This window comes from Leopardus geoffroyi, chromosome C3 (genome assembly GCF_018350155.1).
Source record: "Leopardus geoffroyi isolate Oge1 chromosome C3, O.geoffroyi_Oge1_pat1.0, whole genome shotgun sequence".
In the NCBI taxonomy this organism is placed as follows: Eukaryota; Metazoa; Chordata; class Mammalia; order Carnivora; family Felidae; genus Leopardus; species Leopardus geoffroyi.
This window is the reverse complement of record NC_059338.1, coordinates 106,435,889-106,457,499: the sequence shown is the minus strand read 5'-3', so window position 1 is coordinate 106,457,499 and position 21,611 is coordinate 106,435,889. Positions and strand designations below refer to the sequence as shown.

The window sequence follows — 21,611 nt, the reverse complement described above, 5'->3', positions numbered from 1 at the left end:
CGCAGACATTTTACCCCTTAAGACCTTTTCCTCCATCCCCACTTGGGTGGGATCTTCCTAATCTTTCCAGGCAGAGTCAGCTGCCCCTCTGTGGGTTTTGGTTTATATCTAGTCAATGCCTATATTTTAAATATTCCTATATTTTAAATATTAATCAATTATACTATAGCCTTTTCGATGAAAGTAGTTTAATAACTAATTACTAAATAGAATAAAAATAGAATGCATACACTAATAAACCAAGGGAAATGACTCATTTTTAAGTTAACTAGAAATCATTACTGTTTCGTGGAAGCAAACACATAGGAAATTGTTTCAAAAAAAAAAAACTAGATTTGGAAATTAAAAATTGTAACGAATGTGGCCCTTAGTTATTTTTCTTCACTGCTCCTGAGAAGTATGTTTACCTGGTTCCAGGATATTATTGTTGACCAAACCTTTCCCTGCAAAGGGTTTCCTTAGTGCTGACAAATTTAAAAGCCCTGAGTGGTTAACCAGAAGGAATGTTACAGAGGGGATTAAAGCATGGCATGGATGCTTAGAGACCCCTCTCAGAATCTTAATAGACCCTCTGTACTTAATACAGTAAAATGCTTTATTTCCTGTTTTATGTCCCCCCCCTCCCCCCACATTTCGTGGGCACTATACCGTCTTTCCTCTGCTTGATGGGACCTTTTTTGTATCTTTAGCTGTGGAAGACCATGCTTTCGTCTCAAATATGTAATCTGTGCTTTTATTTGATTTCATCTTTTTTGTCTGAGGCTTGTTTCTTTTCTTCAGAGATGCTTTTAATGAGACCCCAGGTAACCTGATAGTCTCACGTTTTGTAGTATTCCTTGCTTGGCTTAAAAGTTACAAAAAATATGTGGAGATACACTCTGATAGTTTCGTGAGGCTCGTCTGTTGATGGAACAAAACCGCACAGCCACCATCGTCCGCTATCCTTCAACATTGACCAGAAGCCTCTCTCTGGCTGCACTTTGCAACAGACACAAACGTGTGTCTTTGCCACACCCCCGAGTGCGAAATTAGGCAAATCTAAAGTTTTCCTTCTTCACTTACACCACCTAAAACTTGCCAAGAGAAAGTCTTTCCAAAATTAAATTAAGCTCTTTGAGGTTGTAGAAACCCAAGTGAGGGAAAGCTGGTCAGAAGAAACGTCTTTGAACAGGCTCCCAGGCATGCAGAGCCACCTCTAGCATTTGTATTTTTGAGAAGACAAGTATTGAAATAACTGAGTGCTACATAAGTGAGCATGATCTTGTAGGGTAGGTGCTGCTATTATCTGCATTTCACATATGGGGAAACCCGCTTAGAGCAGTTATGCAGATTTCCTTAGGTGGCTGCTGATCCTGTTGAACTTACCAGGACAGTCCCCGGATGCCGTGGTCAGCATTACAAATGGAAAATAGAAACAGAAGCAACAGCTTCCCTCCTGTGAGAACAAGTTTGTCTTATGGACGATAAATTCATATATATATATATATATATATATATATATATATATATATATATATATATATACATACCTACATATTTTTTTTTCTTTTTTAGAAGGTGGGCGGGGGCAGAGAGAGAGGGAGAGAGAGAATCTTAAGCCGGCTCCACGCTCAAGTGTGCAGCCCGATGTGGGGCTTGATCCCACGAACTGTGAGATCATGACCTGAGCCGAAATCAAGAGTCGGACGTTCCGCCGATTGAGCCCCTCAGGTGCCCCTCAAATAAATATATTTAAGAGAATTAGAATTTCAGTTTTGAAATGTTGTCTAAATCCTCTAATAATCGATAGAAAATAAGTAAACAGGAATGGCAGTGTGAGTAATTCAAGTAGCAGTGAATGTAGAAATCACTCGTGGAACGAACTAGAATAGCTGGTGCCGTCCCCCCACCCTGCACCCATCACGTACAAACTCACCTTCCTGTGTCTGTTACTCAATGTGGTGTGTGTGATGGGGCAGCCGGAGGCAACTGGGGAGGTTAAAAGTGGAGGTGAATCCAGAAGAAATGGCAAATGTTGGTGAGGATGTGAGGAAAAAGGAACAGCTGTGCACTGTTGGTGGGAACGCAAACTGGTGCAGCCATTGTGGAAAATAGTAGGGAGGTTTGTCAGAAAATTAAAAATGGAACTACACTATGACCCAGTAATTGCACTATTGGGCATTTACCCAAAGTGTACGAGAACACTAATTAAAAAGGATACATGCACTTCCATGTTAATTGCAGCCTTATTTGCAATAGCCAAATAATGGAAACAGCTCAGTTGTCCGTTGATAGATGAATGAATAAAGAAGATGTGGCATATACATATGCGTATATATACATGTACATATATGCAATAGAATATTACTCAGCTGTAAAAAAGAATGAAATCTTGCCATTTGCAGCAACATGGATGGATCTAGAACAAAATAAGCCAGTGAAAGACAAATACCGTATGATTTCACTCAAATTACATTCACCGGAATTTAAAGAACAAAACAAACAGAGGAAAGAAAAGTGACAAAACAGACTCTCCCGGACTTCAAGCTGTATTACAAAGCTATAATTATCAAGACAGTATGGTACTGTCATAAGAACAGACACTCAGATCAATAGAACAGAATAGAGAACCCAGATATGGACCCACAAACATGTGACCAACTAATCTTTGACAAAGCAGGAAAGAATATCCAATGGAATAAAGACAGTCTCTTCAGCAAGTGGTGCTGGGAAAACTGGACAGTGACATGCAGAAGAATGAACCTGGACCACTTTCTTACACCATATACAAAAATTAACTCAAAATGGATGAAAGACCTAAATGTAGGAAGCCATCAAAATCCTCGAGGAGAAAGCAGGCAAAAACCTCTTTGGCCTTGGCCTCAGCAAACTTCTTACTCAACACGTCTCCAGAGGCAAGAGAAACAAAAGCAAAAATGAACTACTGGGACCTCATCAAAATAAAGAGCCTCTGCACAGCAAAGGAAACAATCAGCAAAACTAAAAGACAACTGACAGAAAGGGAGAAGATATTTGCAAACGACATATCAGTTAAAGGGTTAGTATCCAAAATCTATAAAGAACTTATCAAACTTAACACCCAAAAAACAAATAATCCAGTGAAGAAATGGGCAAAAGACATGAATAGACACTTCTCCAAAGAAGACATCCGGGTGGCCACCCGACACATGAAAAAATATGCAACATCACTCATCATCAGGGAAATACAAATCAAAACCACAATGAGATACCACCTCACACCTGTCAGAACGGCTAACATTAACAACTCAGGCAACAACAGATGCTGGCGAGGATGTGGAGAAAGAGAATCTCTTTTGCACTGCTGGTAGGAATGCAAGCTGGTGCAACCACTCTGGAAAACAGTATGGAGGTTCCTCAAAAAATAAAAATAGAACTACCCTACGACTCAGCAATTGCACTACTAGGTATTTATCCAAGGGATACAGGTGTGCTGTTTCAAAGGGACACATGCACCCCAATGTTTATGGCAGCACTATTGACAATAGCCAAAGTATGGAAAGAGCCCAAATGTCCATCGATGGTTGAATTGATAAAGAAGATGTGGTATATATATATACAATGGAGTATTCCTCGGCAGTCAAAAAGAATGAAATCTTGCCATTTGCAACTACATGGATGGAACTGAAGGGTATTATGCTAAGTGAAATTAGTAAGAGAAAGACAAATATGACTTCACTTATATGAAGACTTTAAGATACAAAACAGATGAACATAAGGGAAGGGAAGCAAAAATAATATAAAAACAGGGAGGGAGACAAAACATATGACTCTTTAATATGGAGAACAAACGGAGGGTTACTGGAGTGTTTGTGGGAGGGGGGATGGGCTAAATGGGTAAGGGGCATTAAGGAATCTACGCCTGAAATTATTGTTGCACTGCATGCTAACTTACTGGGATGTAAATTAAAAAATAAATTAAAAAAAAAAGGAATAATGGCCCTGCAGGAACTTGGGAGATGTTTTTTTCCAGACTGCACATTACATTAAAGGGGAAAAAAATAAAGGGAGAGACAGAACCAACTTAAAAAGCATTTCTTTGCCAGTTAAAGACTGGATCAAATAAAATCGCATTTTTTTTATAAAGAAGAAAAAAAAACCAGATTCTTAATTATAGAGAACAAACAGATGGTTCCCAGAGGGGAGGTGGGTGGGGGATGGATGAAAAAGGTAAAGGAGATTACGAGCACACTTATCTTGCTGAGCACTGAATAGTATATGGAATTGTTCTATCACTATATTGTATACTTGAAACTAATATAACATTGGATGTTCACTACACTGGAATTAATTTTTTTTTTTTTAATGGTGGTTAATCTTAGTGGAACTTGAGCAGCTGCAGGAATTGGGTTCGTGGTTCAAATTTAGTGAAAGACAATTGACGTGAGGGTTGATAGTTCTTGTAATGTGTCTGTGTCCTGCACCACCAGTTACCAAAAAGTCATTTGTTTTGTTTGAATTTTTTCAGCCTGAAACTCAAAAAAGTACAATTGTACGTATTTGAAGCTTATTGCTGACACTGAAGGCTGCTAGGCACTAGAATGGGTCTTCGAGAGAAGACTGGACTGTCCTCACATGGAACTGGCAATTCTCAAGTCTCTTACTGATGATAACGTACCGTCATCTGACAGAGTTCAGTTCTCTTTTATAAATCAGAGTTGACTTAACTGGGAAGTTAACAGTGTCTGGAAGTATCATCAAGGGTGGGAAAATGTTGGGGGCTGTTGTGCTGAAGACGGGGGGAGCCCCGTTTGCAGGTCTGAGATGATTACAGCCGATTGGCCACCGTGGGCAGTACCTTCTAATCCTGTATACCTATAACTTTTTGTCCCCATACCTACCCCTAAGAGTGTTGGTAAACTAAGTAATAAGATGAAGAATGGAAAGCTAAAGTTGAACATAAGTAGTTCATGCAGTGTACAAGAATGAATTACTTACCAAAGCACTATGCATGTCTTCATCATTCATCAAACTGTCAGAATGTACCAGGCACTATTTTTCAAGAGACGAAATAGTTTCATGAAAAAATAGACTGAATCTAAATCTCACTGAATAACATAGACTAATGAGAAGAGCTTAATTTTAAGCCCATCCAAGTTTATTTAAATTCAGAGCTAGAAGCCATGGTGCATATAAGGTACCACATGCACATATGTGTTTTTGGGTCTGAACAAAGGGTATGACTTATTCTGTATTTGAAATCAAGTTTACAGCCAAGACCAGCGTTCTTCAAAAAAAATTAAATTAGAACAAAAAACACTAGCATACACGGAACACAGTAATATGTTACAGTATAAAATGCCTTTCTTATTTGTAAGTTTATTGTCACTACAATTGAAAGCTAGAACATTGGCTTATAAATTCCTTTGCTAGAAACAGAAAGGTAAATCAAACACAAATAAAATATTAGGAGAGAATTCCAAGAAAAGGGAGAATTCCAAGAAAGATTCCCTCTTAAATGATGTGTGTGAAGGTAATATATTCAACTATGAATAGTAAATAGGAAAAATATTTATATCCAGCTTTCATATCAAAGTCACTCTATATTGGTCACATCCTATAAGTAAGTCACAAATTATGTCTTCATAATTTCAGCCATTCTTGTTCTAGGTTGTATATGGAAAAGCACTCATTTGAAAGGTAGTATGTCACAGAAATCAGAGGACTCTGGCTATGTACGTAGGCAGAATTTCTTAGGTTCCAATCCCAACTTGACCACTTAGAAGCTAAGTGATTATCTGGGAGGGGAGGTAGTTAACATTTTTTGCCTGTTTCTTATTCTACACAGTAAGGATAATTTAAAAAGCTACTGGTTACAATTGTGTGAGGTAATGTTTGGGAAGTATGTATATTTAGCACACACTCGGGCTCTCAAAACTGGTGGCTGATCCTATTATTTGCTCAGGGGTCAGGACCAAATGATGGAAATACATTTAGAGCCATTAAAAAGCAGCTCGAGTGTCAACACACTTAAGAAAAGCCAACCTCCGACTAGGGAAAAGCATGATAATGGATATAATGAACTCATTCACCTTCTTAGGAGTCATCCAGGCTTTAAGAAGCTACTTCTTTGATTTTGAAAAACAAGAAAATCTCAAAACCTACTTGGACTAGGGTTTCTTTATTCTACCTATTTTAAGTCAGAGTGAATACTTCTAGAATGACCCTCAAGTGTTTCCTGAATTTGAGCTGATTCTATGTGGTCTTTGCAGACAGAGGGAAGCAAATGTTTGAGGACAGGTTGATAGGGGAAGTAGGGGCCAGTGTTGTTTCCCTCACCCACCAAAGTGTCTGTTTTTAGATATTGTTTCCCTTTCGTCGATGAGATAATCACGTTCAAAGAGGTTCTGTAATTTATTCAGAGTCACAGGACTTGTTGAGAGCAGGACAGAAATTAAATTTGGGTCTGTGTGTCTCACCCCCAATGTCCTTTCTTCCTATGCTTTGGACAGCACCCCATAAATCGACTCCTTGTATGGTCTTTGCCTTTTTTTTTTTTTTTTTTTGAGAGAGAGAGAGAGAGCACAAGTGGTAGAGGGAGGGAGAGAGAGAGAGAATTTTAAACAGTCTCCATGCTCAGATTGATGCAGGGCTCAAACTCACAACTGTGAGATCATGACCTCAGCTGAAATCAAGAGTCAGATGCTCAACTGACTGAGCCACCCAGGAGCCCCACGTCTTTGGCTTTTGTTGTTGTTGTTGTTGTTGTTAAAAAAAACAAACAACCTCTTCTTAGGCTGCAGGGGATTCACGCTGAATTGGCAGTGTGCCATTTTCAGCATTCCAGGGCTCATTATTTCACTAGTCCAGACAGAATCCACACCTTTCAGAAGAGAAACAATTTTTATATTAATTATACCATTCCTTTTAATCTCCACAATATATACAAAAAATAATTAAAAAAGATAGTTATAATTTACCAAGTACGTGAAGCTTAATTAAGGTGAGGGAATTAACAGTTCCTTTGACGGCATTCCAGAATCACACTTACACATACAGTTTGAGGAAAACTCAGCCTACAAAATCTGCGTCTAAAAACTGATTAACAGACCACCGATTATATGCAAAAAGTAAAAGAATAAGACGGCAAAAAGGACTCACCTCATGCTTTCCACAAGAATTAAAATAGAAATGAATCCCATCATTTCTCTGCAGAATGTAACTTGCCAGAATTATATATGAAAAGCACAGCTCATCTGCCCATGCTCAGAAGTCCTTCGCCAAAACACTGTAGTTGGCCATCGTTCTTCCTCAAACCTCTTGTTTTCTCAGAAGGGCTAACTTTTGAACTTTTCTTTCCATCTTCATGGGGCCTCATGGAACTGACCCAAGTGTTTCTCCACTAGCTAGTTGCCATGTATGTTGTGCTGTGATTTTTCTCTACAAGGTATTCGTATCTGGTGACAACTTACTGTTTAATTTTGCAAGATAAATGTAGTCAGTGATTAATAGTTTGGCCTTCGGCAACGGCCAGACCCAGATTCAAATCACAGGTTGGCCTGTTACTAGCCATGTGATCTTCTACGAGCCACTTCTCTGTAGGAGGAGGATGGTAAGATCTACCTCACAGAGCAGTTGTGAGGATTAGATGAGCTCGTGTTGGTAAAAGACTTGGCACATGCTTGGCACTCAGTAAGCTCTTGGCTTATGGCAGTTGTTATTATCCCAAGAGTATTTGCATTTTAATGTCATGAGATGACAATATCCTTACCCAAAGGAATGGATGTTTCAGGATGGGATTGCAGGCATGGGAGCAAGCAGACATCTCGGAACCGGTGCTGTTCAGGTCTCACCATTTAGGTAATTGCTTGGTTCTTCTATATGCACGGTTTTCATCCACTTGAGGGGAAATCGTTGTCACGTGGATCACATTGATAATTGGTATAGGACCTCACTGACAGATGTCGCTTTTTCTAAGACTGCATGCGGACTGAATCAGGTGGACCCAAAGGAGTAGTCATTTCAGTTTGCCACAGAGCAGTACTACCCAAAGTGTAGACCCCAGACCAGCAGCAAGCATCAGCCCCGTCTAGTGGGAGCTGATTAGAAAGGCACATTCTTTGTCACATCCCAGACCCACTGAATCATAATCTCTGGCAGTGGGCCTAGACAACTACATTTTACCAAAGCGCTACAGGCAATTCTGATGCACCCCAACATTTGAGAAGCACTGTTATAGAACACCAACACAAGCCAGATTTGGGAAACCAGAAATCTTCACTCTACATCTTTGGGGAGCGTCCTAAAGGCCCTAAAGAATGTACATGGCTGTGCATTCCCATACACTTCACTCTGACATTCTGAGGACATACATAGCCTTAGAGAGGACCCTGGAAAGTTTGACTATCACTAGCAACATGACATTAACAATGAGATCAACTTCATTCTTATTTCATTAGATAGAGTCCCATTTCTTTCATGGTTTCATTCTTTTCTATGCTTCAGATTAGTTGTGTACTTTAGGGTTATTCTTTTGTGTATAAATTATTGAGATTAATAAGGACTATCTTCAGGGGCACCTGGGTGGCTCCCTCAGTTAAGCGCCCAACTCTTGATCTTAGCTCAGGTCTGTTCTTAGGGTCATGAGTTCAAGCCCCATGTTGGGCTCCATGCTGGAGTGAAGCCTATTTGAAAAAAAAAATTAGTAAGAACTACCTTTAAATTTCAGATTTAAAAAAGGGGTGGGGGGTGCCTGGGTGGCTTAGTCGGTTGAGCATCCAACTTTGGCTCAGGTCATGATCTCACAGTCCGTGAGTTCGAGCCCCGCGATGGGCTCTGTGCTGACAGCTCGGAGCCTGGAGCCTGCTTCAGATTCTGTCTCCGTCTCTCTGCCTCTCCCCCACTCATTCTCTGTCTCTGTTTCTCTCCCTCTCTCTCTCTGTCAAAAATAAATAAACATTAAAAAAAAATTTTAGTTCAGATTAAATTTGCATAAATTTTTTTAGGAATCTGTTTCAGCCAATTATAATTTTATTTCAACATGCTGATTTTTGGAAGCATCTAATCCATTTTCCCATTTATATCCTCATTCTTACTAAGTAGATGTTAGTATTCTATAGACATTTGCAACCCAGGTACCAAACATGTAGTTTTTATTTTGCCTTGTCTTCTTTTAGAGAAAAAAATCCATTCAAAATGTAATATGTTCAAAATTAAGTGCTTTATAATTTTTTTTTTTTTTGAGTGGGTTGATTACTTTTCAGCTATGGTGGCTATCATGCAAGAACAAGCCATGCACTCAAGTCACCTGACTTCTTGTCATAGAAGGGAATTCCAGGTGCAGGAGGTTGAATGGTGACCTTCAAAAACTGCTGTGTTCATGTCCTAACTCCCAGAATCTATAAATAGGACCTTATTTGGGAACAAGGTTTTTACAGATGTAATTAAGTCAAGGTTCTCAAGATGAGACCATGCTGGATTAGGGTGCGCCCTAAACCCAATGACAAGTCCTTAGAAGGTAAGAGAAGAGGGAAACAGACACAGAGACACAGAAGAGAACACCATGTGAAGACAGAGGCAGAGATTAGAGGGGTATGTCTATAAGTCAAGGGACACTAAGGATTGCCAGCAACCACCACAAGCTAGGAGAGAGCATGGAACCTATCAACCTTCAGAGTCTCCAGAAGGAACCAACACCGCCATCACCTTGATTTGGGTAGTCTGGCCTCCAGCGAATAAATTTCTGTTGTTTCAAATTACCAACATTGTGGAAATTTGTTGTGGCAAGAAACTAAGCTTCTTATGCCAGCTCGTTGACAATGCCTTTTACTAATTGCAACTATCAACATTTGCAAAATTTGGGTTTAAGAAGCTTTCTTGAGGAAAGGCTTACCAACAGGTTGCTGAGTTTCTATGTCTATACTATGAGCCATAAACCCTTAGGCAAACAACAGTAACATAGTTTTCAGAAATGAGAGATATAGCTATTAGCGTTTTATTCATTGGACCAAAAAAACATGTGGACAAGCCAACATCAATGTGCATAAGCTGCTTAGTCTTAGAAAACTTTCCTAGTCACAAATGATAGCAGAGCTATTTTACCATCCGTAGGAACGGCTTAGAGACTAAAGATAAACAGACATTTCTTGTATTGCATAAGGTTAAAGAGGAAGGTGTGAGATCAGTCTCAGTTATATATTTGGTTTAGAATGCTTGTGGATACATTCATTCACTTACCCCATTGTTCAACACATTTATGGAGTGCGTCTTATCTGTATGATGTTAAGCACTGAAAAAACAGCAGCGTTTAAGATAAATTCCTTGCCTGCATAGAACAAATAGCTAATGGGAAATGCTGGTAATAAATAAGTAAACAGATAAATAAAATATTGGCACATGGTATGAAGGAAATAAACAAAGTAATGTAACCACTCAGTAAAAAGTAGCCTTACCAGTGTTTTTGGGTTTTGTTATTGGCATAAAAAAGCATATTAAATGTAATTGTGTTGTTCATTTGTTTGTCTACTTATTTATATTCTCCCCTTCTGGACCATAAAAGCCACATGATCAGGGACCTAGTCTTGTTTCTTGCTGTCTCCCCAGTGTGAGGACACTGGCTGGTACATAGTGGACACACGGTACATATTTGTTCAATATATTTATTTGGTGATGAAGTGAATATGATACAAACTGACAGAGGCCCTATGCACGATTAGGGGATGCAGAAAGCATTGTATTTGTATAGCATTCGTATTTAAGATCCTTAGTCAAAGTGTTTGACCAAACTGCTTTGGTTTGTCTTTATTTCTAAATATGACTTTTGGTTTTTAAACATTACAGTTGACCTAAAGCTGTTAAAAAATGCTAATCAGGGCGCCTGGGTGGCTCAGTCGGTTAAGCGCCCGACTTCAGCTCAGGTCATGATCTCGCAGTCTGTGAGTTCGAGCCCTGTGTTGGGCTCTGTGCTGACAGCTCGGAGCCTGGAGCCTGCTTCAGATTCTGTGTCTCCCTCTCTCTCTCTGCCTTTCCCCTGCTTGTGCTCTGTCTCTCTCTGTCTCTCAAAAATAAATAAACTTAAAAAAAATTATAAAAAAGTATATTTGCCTTGGACTTGTTAATTTCACTTCTGAGACTATATCTTATTGAAATAATGAAGTATATGTGAATATTTAGCCATAAAGATAATTAAATGAAGTACTATTTATGGTAGCAAAGTATTGGACATCATTTAAATGACCAACAAGAGCAAAATAAAGTTTTGGCAAAGTTATTTTTAAAATTCAGTATAATAGTATTTTGCAATTACACTGAATTGCATTTTCCACAAGTTTATTTATTGACATGGAAAGATGCTGAAGAAGTATTAAGGGGGAAAAAAAGCAAAGTAAAAATAATTGTTACAATACTGTATAAAAATATTTACATATTGTGGAGAAAGGGAGACAGACTGAGGGAGGACACAGGAAATATTTACACAGATGTGTTTTTGTGGTTGTGGAGTAGATTGTGGTCTTTAAGATGAATGCTTTTGTATTAAAGTGTCTATGCTTTTTTTAAAACGTAAAGATAGGGACACCTGGGTGGCTCAGTCGGTTAAGCCTCTTGCTCTTGATTTCAGCTCAGATCGTGATCTCTTAGTCATGAGATCAAGCCCTGAGTCAGGCTCCAAACTGGGTGTGGAGCCTGCTTGAGATCCTTTCTTCGTTTCCTTCTGCCCCTCCCCCACTCATGCACACATGGTCTCTCTCTCATAATAATAATAATAATAATAATAATAATAATAATAATAATAATAATAAAAATGCAAAGATACATAGTTTTGCTTTAAAGTTTCCCTGGGGGAACCAACAGAAACATGGACAAAGGCCACGAACAGGCAGTTTATATAAGCAAACACCTGTTTAGCTCTCCCGGATGTGAAGAGATGCTTGAACTCACAAGTGGAAGAAGAAATGCAAATGTTACATCAGTAGGATACCACTTTGTACCCATTGGATTGGCAAAAAAAAAAAAAAAAAAAAAAAAAAAGTTAGAAATTGGGTGAGAAAAAGGGGAAATAGGATTCTGGTGGAATCTAGATTGGCACAACACATTCTAGAGAATGGGTCTGGAGGGCCATTTTGGAGGGCATGTTAAAAAGTAGGTTTTTCTGTGACTAACCCTCAATACAGGTCCTGGTAATAAAGAGAAAACCAAATCAAACTGACTTTATTTTATTATGGATTAATATGGACTTATTATTACGGACTTTGTTTTATTATTATTTATGTCACGGATAGAAAAAGCAAATAGGACCTACTGCTTCTCTCCGCCTGATTCATACAAGCACGATGGGTTGCATTACTGTAAGCAAGTGGTGAAAATCTTGATAAAGGATCACATGAACTTGGACTTTACAATAAGTGAGGAGGAAATGGATAAAAATGACTGGATATGTGAACTTTAGGAAAGCAGACTTCAAAATGTCACAGCATGAGCACAGCTTGTTAAAGCCTCGAGAAGCCACCAGCCCCGGAGTGACACAGCAACCCAGAAGGACACAGCTTGAAGAGATGACCATTTAGTCAGAATCATGTCCGATTTTGTAGGCAACGAACACTTGACACATCCTGGGAATTCGTCATAACACCCAGCTCCTGTCCTAGTGCAGCAAGAAAAATATTCATAAAGATTTTATTTATTTATTTAAAAAATTTTTTCTAGTGGCGCCTGGGTGGCTCAGTCAGTTAAACGTCCGACTTCGGCTCAGGTCATGATCTCGCGGTTTGTGTGTTCGAGCCCCGCGTCAGGCTCTGTGCTGACAGCTCAGAGCTTGGAGCCTGCTTTGGACTCTGTGTCTCCCCTTAGAGAGAGAGAGACAGAGCATGAGCAGGGAAGGGACAGAGAGAGGGGGAGACACAGAGTCCAAAGCAGGCTCCAGGCTCTGAGCTGTCAGCACAGAGCCTGACGCGGGGCTCGAACCCACAAGCCGCGAGATCATGACTTGAGCCGAAGTCGGACGTTTGAGCCGCCCAGGTGCCACTAGAAAGATTTTATAAACAAAAAGACCTCTTCTCCTGGCCCCCATTGTGGGCCTGGAGTATGAGGGCACAGAGAGGTGTCCAGTCCCGATTGTGAAGGACATGATAGATCATGGTGTAAATTTTAGCCCTGAGAAAAATTAGAAAAAGCACGTGATCTGACTTTCATTTCAGAAGAGTCATGATGAGACCTTTGAGAGAAAGAACATTTGTGATTAGGTGACCATCCTGTGAATGATCCAGACCTCGAAGGAAAGCAGATGGGCCGTGGACCTTGTTGCCATCCAGGCAGGACATGGCCGATGTTTATTTAGTACAGAATCAAAGTAGGCCAAAAGTAGGGGGAAATCCAGATGGTAAGCATAAGCTAAAACACTCAAGACATAGTGAGGATTAAAACTAGGAATATTGGGGCACCTGGGTGAATCAGGTGGTTCAAAGTCCGACTGTTGATTTCGGCTTGGGTCCCGATCTCACAGGTCGTGGGTTCCAGCCCCGCATCAAGCTTCAGGCTCTGCGCTGACAGCGTGGGGCCTGCCTGGGATTGTTTCCCTCTTTCCCTGCCCCTCCCTCCCTCTCTGTCTCTCTCTTTCTCTTTCACTCTCTCAAAAATAAATAAATAAACATAAAAAATTAAACAAACAAAAAAGCAGGAACATCATGTCCAGGCCTTAATGCCAAGTACGGCGGTGACAGTGGAGAGCGTGGGTAGTAGGGATCAGTTGCAATGTAGTCTGTGTACCAGAAAGCTGGAGACCACTCAAGGGTCCATATCTGGGGAGAGCGGATAAGTAAACAGTGGCTGATGGTTACCACAGAATTCTCTACGGCTGCTGTTAGACATAGGCATGCCACCAGCAATGTGATTAGAGACCCGAAGAGGTTCCTAGCTAAGGCTGCCAGATAAAATATTAGGGTGCCCAGTTAAGTTTGAATTACTGGCAAACAACAGATACTTCTTCAGGATAAGTATATCCCAAATAACTGCTAGATCTGGCAAGTCTAGCCATAACACAGCACAAGTTCCGGAAATAACAGCTATGCACACAGGCAAATCAACCCAACGTATTTTCTAAGCACACGTAGCAAACACGTCGATAGCTGTTGCGTTTGTGGGAGAGGATAGGGAAGAAAAATGAATACATAAATATTCACATAAACAAAGAAATAAACGAAGAGAAGGCCTTAAATGGACAAGTGGTAATAGGGAGGTGAAAATGATTAACTCAATTCTCTGCACCTAAATCCAAAAGGAAGCAAAAAAAAAAAAGAAAAAAAGTTTCCTTGCACTCTCCTGGAATCTCTTCCCTGGGTTCCCGCAACACTGCCTGGCTGATAACCAGCATATTGTTCTACCAGACCGTCCCTACAGATGACTCTGGCACCTTCCAGCACAACTAAGCTACAGGAATGTGAGGAGGTGAGGGAGTGGATAGGTGTCCAGGGATTCAGGAGGGAAAAACACTAATAATTTTGTAAACCTGGTAAAAAATGAAACCAATAAGCCAATCTCTTAGGAACATTGCTTCACCTAGATTTGCTCTCCTAATAGCAGAACATTCTCATAGAGAAAACATTAGTAAAAGAAGATGTGCGAGCACAAATCCTTAACTGTTGCTAAGGGGTAGCCGGAAGAGTAGGCAAAGTTTAAATCTCCTCATTGGAAAATGACATTTAAGTACATGTCATCAAGTAACTCTTACTCTCTTAAAACCTTTTTCTTTTTTAACGTGACAGCTGATTACAAGGAGAGCTTTAATACGATTGGAAACATCGAGGAGATTGCATATAACGCGGTTTCCTTCACCTGGGACGTGAATGAAGAGGCAAAGGTGAGTGAAAGAGTAGCATTGATGCATTTCTCGTGCCTTTTAAATAACGTCACCGTTCCCTGCAGATGATTCTTTCACAACAGCCTCAATAAGTAGGGAAAGATTTGTTAAGCCAGGGGTTAAAAAAAGGAAATGAGCTTGTTATCTTTCTCTAGAAGTTACGCACATTCAGTTACATGCAGTTAAATTGCCTTTTGGAGGATAAAGGAGAAAAGGGAGTGTGTGTGTTTCTCTGTGGCCTCTCGTGGGATGGGCCAAGCTGCATGCCCCTCCCCAGTCCTCCAGCTCCCTGTGCTTTATTTTAGCACATGATGCTGGCAAGGCTCGTCCAGAAAACCTCGTTCACCTACACTGCAGATTCCCCTAAACAGCCCTGACTGCTGCCTTCTACAGAGGCAGGAAAGTGTTCAGAGCTAATGTGTCCATCGGTAAGTGACTGGGCAGGCCTTCTGGCCCCATGACTCCTTCCAGACAGAGCCTGCTTGAGGGAAGGGTACAAAAAGCACGACTGGGGGTCTCTGACCTTCATTCCCTGTGGTAGAGCTGGCACCGTTACATTGAATCCTGTCTTTAATCCTGACTGCTTCAACTTTTGGTCTTTTTTCCTGGTCCCAGCATGGTTAGGAAAGGCAATGGTAAAATCTCCGGTGAGTTGTGCCCTGAGGGTAGATGTCCATACTGCACTGATTTGGGTAAAAAAAAGTAAGACGCATGGCTACTCAGGTCTGTCTGCCAGACATGAGTCTCTTTGATTTTATGAAAACTACAGACTCTGCTTATGCTGACTCTTCTTTCTGTGTTGTTTAGCTTCTGATCCTTGATCCTTATTTTGCACTTAAGAGAAGGTTCCAGATGAAACCTAAGCTTGTTTTCTGCCTCAGTTATGTACCATTTAGGAGGGTGTTAGAAGACTGTCTTCAAACTAATGAAAAGATCAATGTAAACAGTTCCCTTCAATGCTTTATTGTCTTCGAGCAGGGGGAAGGCTGGGTGAGAAAGGAAGCTGGATGGGAGTTTGTGGGCATGAGTTATGTACAAGATGAATTGCTCAGTGTCTCATTTCACTCAGGTATGAAGCGATGTAAATGAAATTGGCTTTAGGCCCAAGAAAGGTGACCCAAATGGGTGAGCGGTAACGGAGTGCCAGAACAGCCTAGAGAATGTTCCGGTGGCTCAGTGCATCCCAGGGGAGGAAGTAGGCCTTGCAACAAATGGATGGGAGGTCAGGTCCCACACAGAACTGTAGGGAAAGTTTGTCTTCTACGGTTCATTCCGCCTCCATTTAAAGTTCCTTGCTCAAATCTTGTGCTTCCCGTTCAAACTCCATTCCCTTAGCAGCTACATTGCTGGGGTAGATAATGAGAAGGCCATCTGGGCAATGGCACCATGGAGTGGGGGTTGAAGTCCTCAGAGAGTCATCTGACCTCCCTGGGCCTCAGTTCCCTCCCACATACAAACAACAGCACTTTTCCAGTGGTCTCTGCTGTACCACACATTGTGCTGGGATTATGACGTGGGAAGATCCAGGGCTCAGGGAGAGGTGACAGGGAAACCAGTAACCCCACAACGGTGGGAGGGGTGAGAGGCAGGCCAACTATATAGGGCGCACAGGGATCAGGAAGACAGTGGGATCCTATCAGTGACAGTGTCTTGTCAGGGGCGCCTGGGTGGCTCAGTCCGTTAAGTGTCTGACTCTCGAGACTCTTGTTTGCGGCTCCGGTCATGATCTCAAGGTTCGTGAGATTGAGCCCTGCTCTGGGGTCTGCGCTGACATCACAGAGCCTGCTTGGGATTCTCTCTCTCCCTCTCTCTCTGCCCCTCTCCTGCTCACGCGCACACACACACACACACACACAGTCTCTCTCTCTCTCTCTCTCTCTCTCTCTCTCTCTCAATAAATAAATAAACATTAAAAAAAGAAAGAAAGAAAGTGCCTTGTCAGCGTAAAGCAAGCTATAAATGTGACTTGTGATCATAGCCCCAGTTTTCATTATCAGGCGGTCTGTGATAATGAGTGCTAGTGGGTGAATGTGTCAGTAGGGACCTTTTGAAGAACATGCCTAATCAGAGGTGATGGCTTAAATGATGGAGGCTCTGCAGTGAACTAGCAAGGTAGGTAATTTGGGGTTGAACTGACCTTTCTTTTAGCCTAGTGCAGATGATATCACTCATTTCCCATAGGTAGGAGCTCACTTTTCTTCTTGAAATGTGTGTGGTTGTGCATGTGTGTTGTTACGGGCTGACAAGTTTAAGCTCACATAGACCTTGACAAAGGGCAGTGGAGGATATTTCATATTGCTTACTGTGGCAAAATGTTTAATATATATATATTTTAGTGACTATAACTTGGTTGTTGCCATTGTATGCAGTCTGGGTTGATCAAATAAGTAATAAAAAAAAAATAATAATTTCCCCCAAACTACTGGCAGAATTTTCAAAGAAAAACCGTAAAAGTTAAATTTACTTCATTCTTTAAAATATTACTGATTTTATAATAAGCAGATTGCAAAACAAAAAACAAAAAGCAAAGTTGTATGACTGTTGAGAAAATGGTTTCCATAAAGCAAGAAGTAAAAACATCCTTCCCACAGCAGAATTGTTTGTGATTTTCATGATGTGGACTTCTCAGGAGCCATTGACCTTGCCTTCAGGTTCCTATTTGTAACATCCACAGAGAAATTTTTTGTAGGTTATGAGGCCGGGGCCCCATTCAGTGTCCTACATTATTTTGGTTTATGTGGCCAGAGGACACAAAATTATGACCTCCAGCCTTTATGTGGGCCACAGAATTATATGTTGTGTTGTATCTCATGCGTTTATGTACTCCTATTTCAAATTAAAAAAAAAATTTGCCCACATTTCATAACCAGGAGATTATAATTATTATTTTTTTAAATCTAGACTTCTGGATTCTTTTGGATAATGAAAGGTTCTGGCACCCATGAGTCTAAGCATTTACAAGGCCACGAGTGGCTCTTAGGAGATACTGGCTGTTCTTTTTAGTAACATCCTTTTCTCTAGCCTTTTCCATTCTGGAACTTTCCCTGCCTGGTCGTTGGGGACATGTGAGTTCTTAATGCCTCAACCACACCCTCTCAAACTACTGAATATGCAGTTTACATCTTCACTGGCTTTCAGTGTTGGGGAAGGTAGTGAGACAGTGGAGGTTGCCAGCATTCCCGGGTGCCTTGGCCAGGCTTTGGCAGCCGGCCAGAGGTCGCCTTGTGTTAGCTCTGTTCAAGAGTGTTGCTGTGACCTTTTGAATGCCCACAGTGGTGGTAAATCTTGATCTTTGAATATGTTTAAAGAAAAATATCAGAAATCGGGGCGCCTGGCGATGGGGGGGCTCAGTCTGTTAACTGTCCCTACTTCAGCTCAGGTCATGATCTCACGGTTCGTGAGTTTGAGCCCCGCGTCAGGCTCTGTGCCGACAGCTCGGAGCCTGGAGCCTGCTTCGGGTTCTGTGTCTCCCTCTCTCTCTGCCCCTCCTCCCCCCCCAAAAAATAAATAAACATTAAAAAAAATTTTTTTAATAAAAGAAAAACATCAGAAATCGCCTGGGTCCAAGTCTGAATACGTATCGACACATTTGATAATACCACTTCATGGTTAAAAATGCGATTTCCTTTGTGAAAGACCAGCTTTAAAGACAGCAATGTCAGAAGAGACATTAGAAACATACTTTGAGTCACAGCAGCATCATTTGAGAAAACCATATGTCTTCCTACGATAACTATGTTAAAGAAGAGCTTTTATTTGGACGTTTAAGGTTCGGGGTGTTCATTAAAAAAAAATAACGGCCTGGTATTTGGTAGTCTTAGCACATATGCGTAATCAAGACTCGATGATAAAAGTTTATGCGTTTTTCGAAAGCACAGTTCCTACTCTTTTCTTTTGTTGCTGTCCTACCTTGCATTTCTACTTCTCCTTTAGGACAAATAGAAGAATGGCAAGGATGTGAAACTCTAATCGTTTAATCTAACGATAGGAAAAAGTTGGGCCAGGGAAGGTGTTAAAACTATTAGTTAGAATGAGGCCTGGGGATTAGCTGCAGATTTTCGGTCTCAGTTGCAGCACGGTTCTGGCAGAACTGTCAGAGTTCTTCTACCCAGAACCGGTTTTGCTGGTTGTGCCACAGCGTCCCTCTGCGCAGTGACACAGGCAGCAGAAACAGTCTGCAACGGGACATTCTTTTCCCCTCAGGGTCTGTGCGGTCTGGAAGCTCATGTAACACGAACTGGTGTCCCTAGGTCCCTGGGTCCCTGGGAATGACTCGGTGATATCTGGGTGGGTGAGGTCCTGAGTGTCCATGCTGTCACAGACTGGAGATTGATGGGGGTCTGAGCACAGGGTGCCAGCACCGGAGTTCGGGCAGTCAGACACTCGTCCCGGCCCCGGAACGGCTGGCTTTGTGAATTGCCCCTCCCGAGCTGCGGTTTCCTCAGCTGGCAAATGGCAGGAAGAGGTGACAGAGAATTAAGGTCCAGTCCATGCGATTCTGTTGGGAAGGTCACAGTGCTGCATTCTTTCACGTGACTCCCGTTTCCAAGGTCCTTTCACTTTTTCTTTTTTTCCCTTAGCCAAACGCTGGTACCTACAAAGTAGATCTGTTGCTCGCTAATCCCCAAGATGAGGAATTCCCAGGCAAGACCCTATTGAATTATCGAAGAGCGGTGAGCTCAGATTCCTGGCACCGAGCACTGCCTTTCTTCAGGCGATGACATCACCCCCAGAGCCGAAGGGCAGCAAACCCTAATTACAGACTCCCCTTTCTCCCAGATTTCTAAAGAGATTCTTGAAACCGGGCCCCTTGTTTTTGTCCGGTGCCGTTTTCTCTGTTCACAGTGATTTCAAGAAACCGCGATGTGCTACAAACGCCTCTCATGTGACCACAGAGAATTACGAGCATTAAGATGCTGCTTGGTGCTCTGAGGAACAAGTTTCCTTTCTGTGTATTTTCTACCGGAACACCATAGCACTGTCTCCCCCATTTCTATGCTTCATTCTTTCTGTGGCGTATAAGCTAAGACGAAGGAGGCTTCTTTCCATGAAGCCTTTTTTAATCCCTCTGCATCCAAGCCTTTTGGAATGATCTTGATCCAGTAAAAATGTTCCTCCTCCCTTAACTACCAGCACTGCTAAATAACCAAGCAGTTAGATAAACCCACTACTACTCTGTCTCCCGTCCCTGATTTTTAAAAGAATTTATTATAATTCAATAATAGGAAATTCTGTCACTCCTGGGTTACTCTTGGCTGCCTGTCACCTGTGCCTGTGTGCAGAAGCAGGGATCACCCTCCAGAGCAATGCCTACCCCGTCCCTCCCCTTCTCTGTGCTGAGTTGCAGGAAGGGGCTCTGGGGGGTCGCTAGTCTACCTTCTACTCTGCCGTATCAGCAGTGAATGTTCTTCCTGCATTTGGGGGTTCAGGGAGGAACTTTCCGAAAGGAAGTTGTTGCAATTTTAGAAAGGGTCAAGGACACAGATAAGCCGTATGTTTTTATCCCTGTTAAACTTTTGTGCTGAAATTGGGGGTGGGCAGGGCTGAGACCTGGTCAGGGTGGGGCAGGGAACAGAAGGGTGGTGAGACGTTACGGATCATTTTCTTGTGTATCTCAGATTCTGATTCCACTAAATATCGACTCCTACGTAGCAGGCACTGCAAGATTAGACAAGTAGACAAGGTGGACTTTGAACATATATCCTCCAGAGTCCATGCTGTTAAACATCCCATGAGAGGGAAATCTGCATTTTTTTTTTTTTTTTTTTACACCCAAGCATACTGTGATTTTTCTTCTCAAAGCAATTTATGGAGTACAGCTCCAGAGAAAAAGAAAACAAATGGTTGGCCCCATCTCCTTGAGTAAAGCAGTTCAATCAAGCCACCATGATTTTGTCACTCTGTCTCCTTACTGCCCACCAGCAAGATGGGTTCGCTGCTCCAACACAGTCTCTCTCTGTCCACGTCTTTGGTTGCCCTGGTACATTTTCTATTGACATTATACATATTATTGATTAGAATGAATATGGGAATGAGGACTGTTCAGCTGAGTGCGTGTGTGTATTAGCCTTACATTAGTGATCTCATTTGCACGATCACTAACTCTGTATTAATTAAAGATCGGTGCATGCTTTGTAATGTAATTTATACTCCTCACTTCTCTCCAGCTGCTTTCCTTGGTACCCGAATTTCATTTTCTTTTTTTTTCTTTTTTTTTTTTTTTAAATTTTTTTTTTTTTCAACGTTTATTTATTTTTGGGACAGAGAGAGACAGAGCATGACCGGGGGAGGGGCAGAGAGAGAGGGAGACACAGAATCGGAAACAGGCTCCAGGCTCTGAGCCATCAGCCCAGAGCCCGACGCGGGGCTCGAACTCACGGACCGCGAGATCGTGACCTGGCCGAAGTCGGATGCTTAACTGACTGCGCCACCCAGGCGCCCCCGGAATTTCATTTTCATATTCATGTGCGTTATTTTTGTACACTTTTCTTTTACGCTTTTGTTTCTGTTGTGAACAGTGGTATAATGCTGTTATGAACCGTGAAGGCTATTCTTTTCTCTTTTTTGCAATGCCATGCAGGAAGCACAACGTGAAAAAAAATTCAAGGCAAGAGTGATGATTATCATTAGAGAAAATAAAGTCTACAGGAGGCACACAACGGTTTTTAGCTTTATGTTTGCAACTTGAGAATAAGCCAATAAACGAAAGCCCACATTTACCGATCTAGTCAATTCAAAGTAAATATTTACACATAAGCAATATTCATTTTAGAGATATGTTCCTCTAACTTTGTGGTCCCTT

At 41.5% G+C, this 21,611-nt stretch overlaps 1 protein-coding gene across 4 annotated transcripts in view; it reads left to right on the top strand.

Moving 5' to 3' along the window:
- Nucleotides 1-21,611, top strand: part of GRHL2 (grainyhead like transcription factor 2) — a 168,854-nt gene that overhangs the window by 93,971 nt on the left and 53,272 nt on the right. For all 4 annotated transcript variants that reach the window (XM_045454032.1, XM_045454031.1, XM_045454030.1 and 1 more), the window contains exon 8: nucleotides 14,715-14,809. In XM_045454032.1, the coding sequence (XP_045309988.1) occupies nucleotides 14,715-14,809 (95 nt within the window). The remainder of the gene's footprint in view (nucleotides 1-14,714; nucleotides 14,810-21,611) is intronic.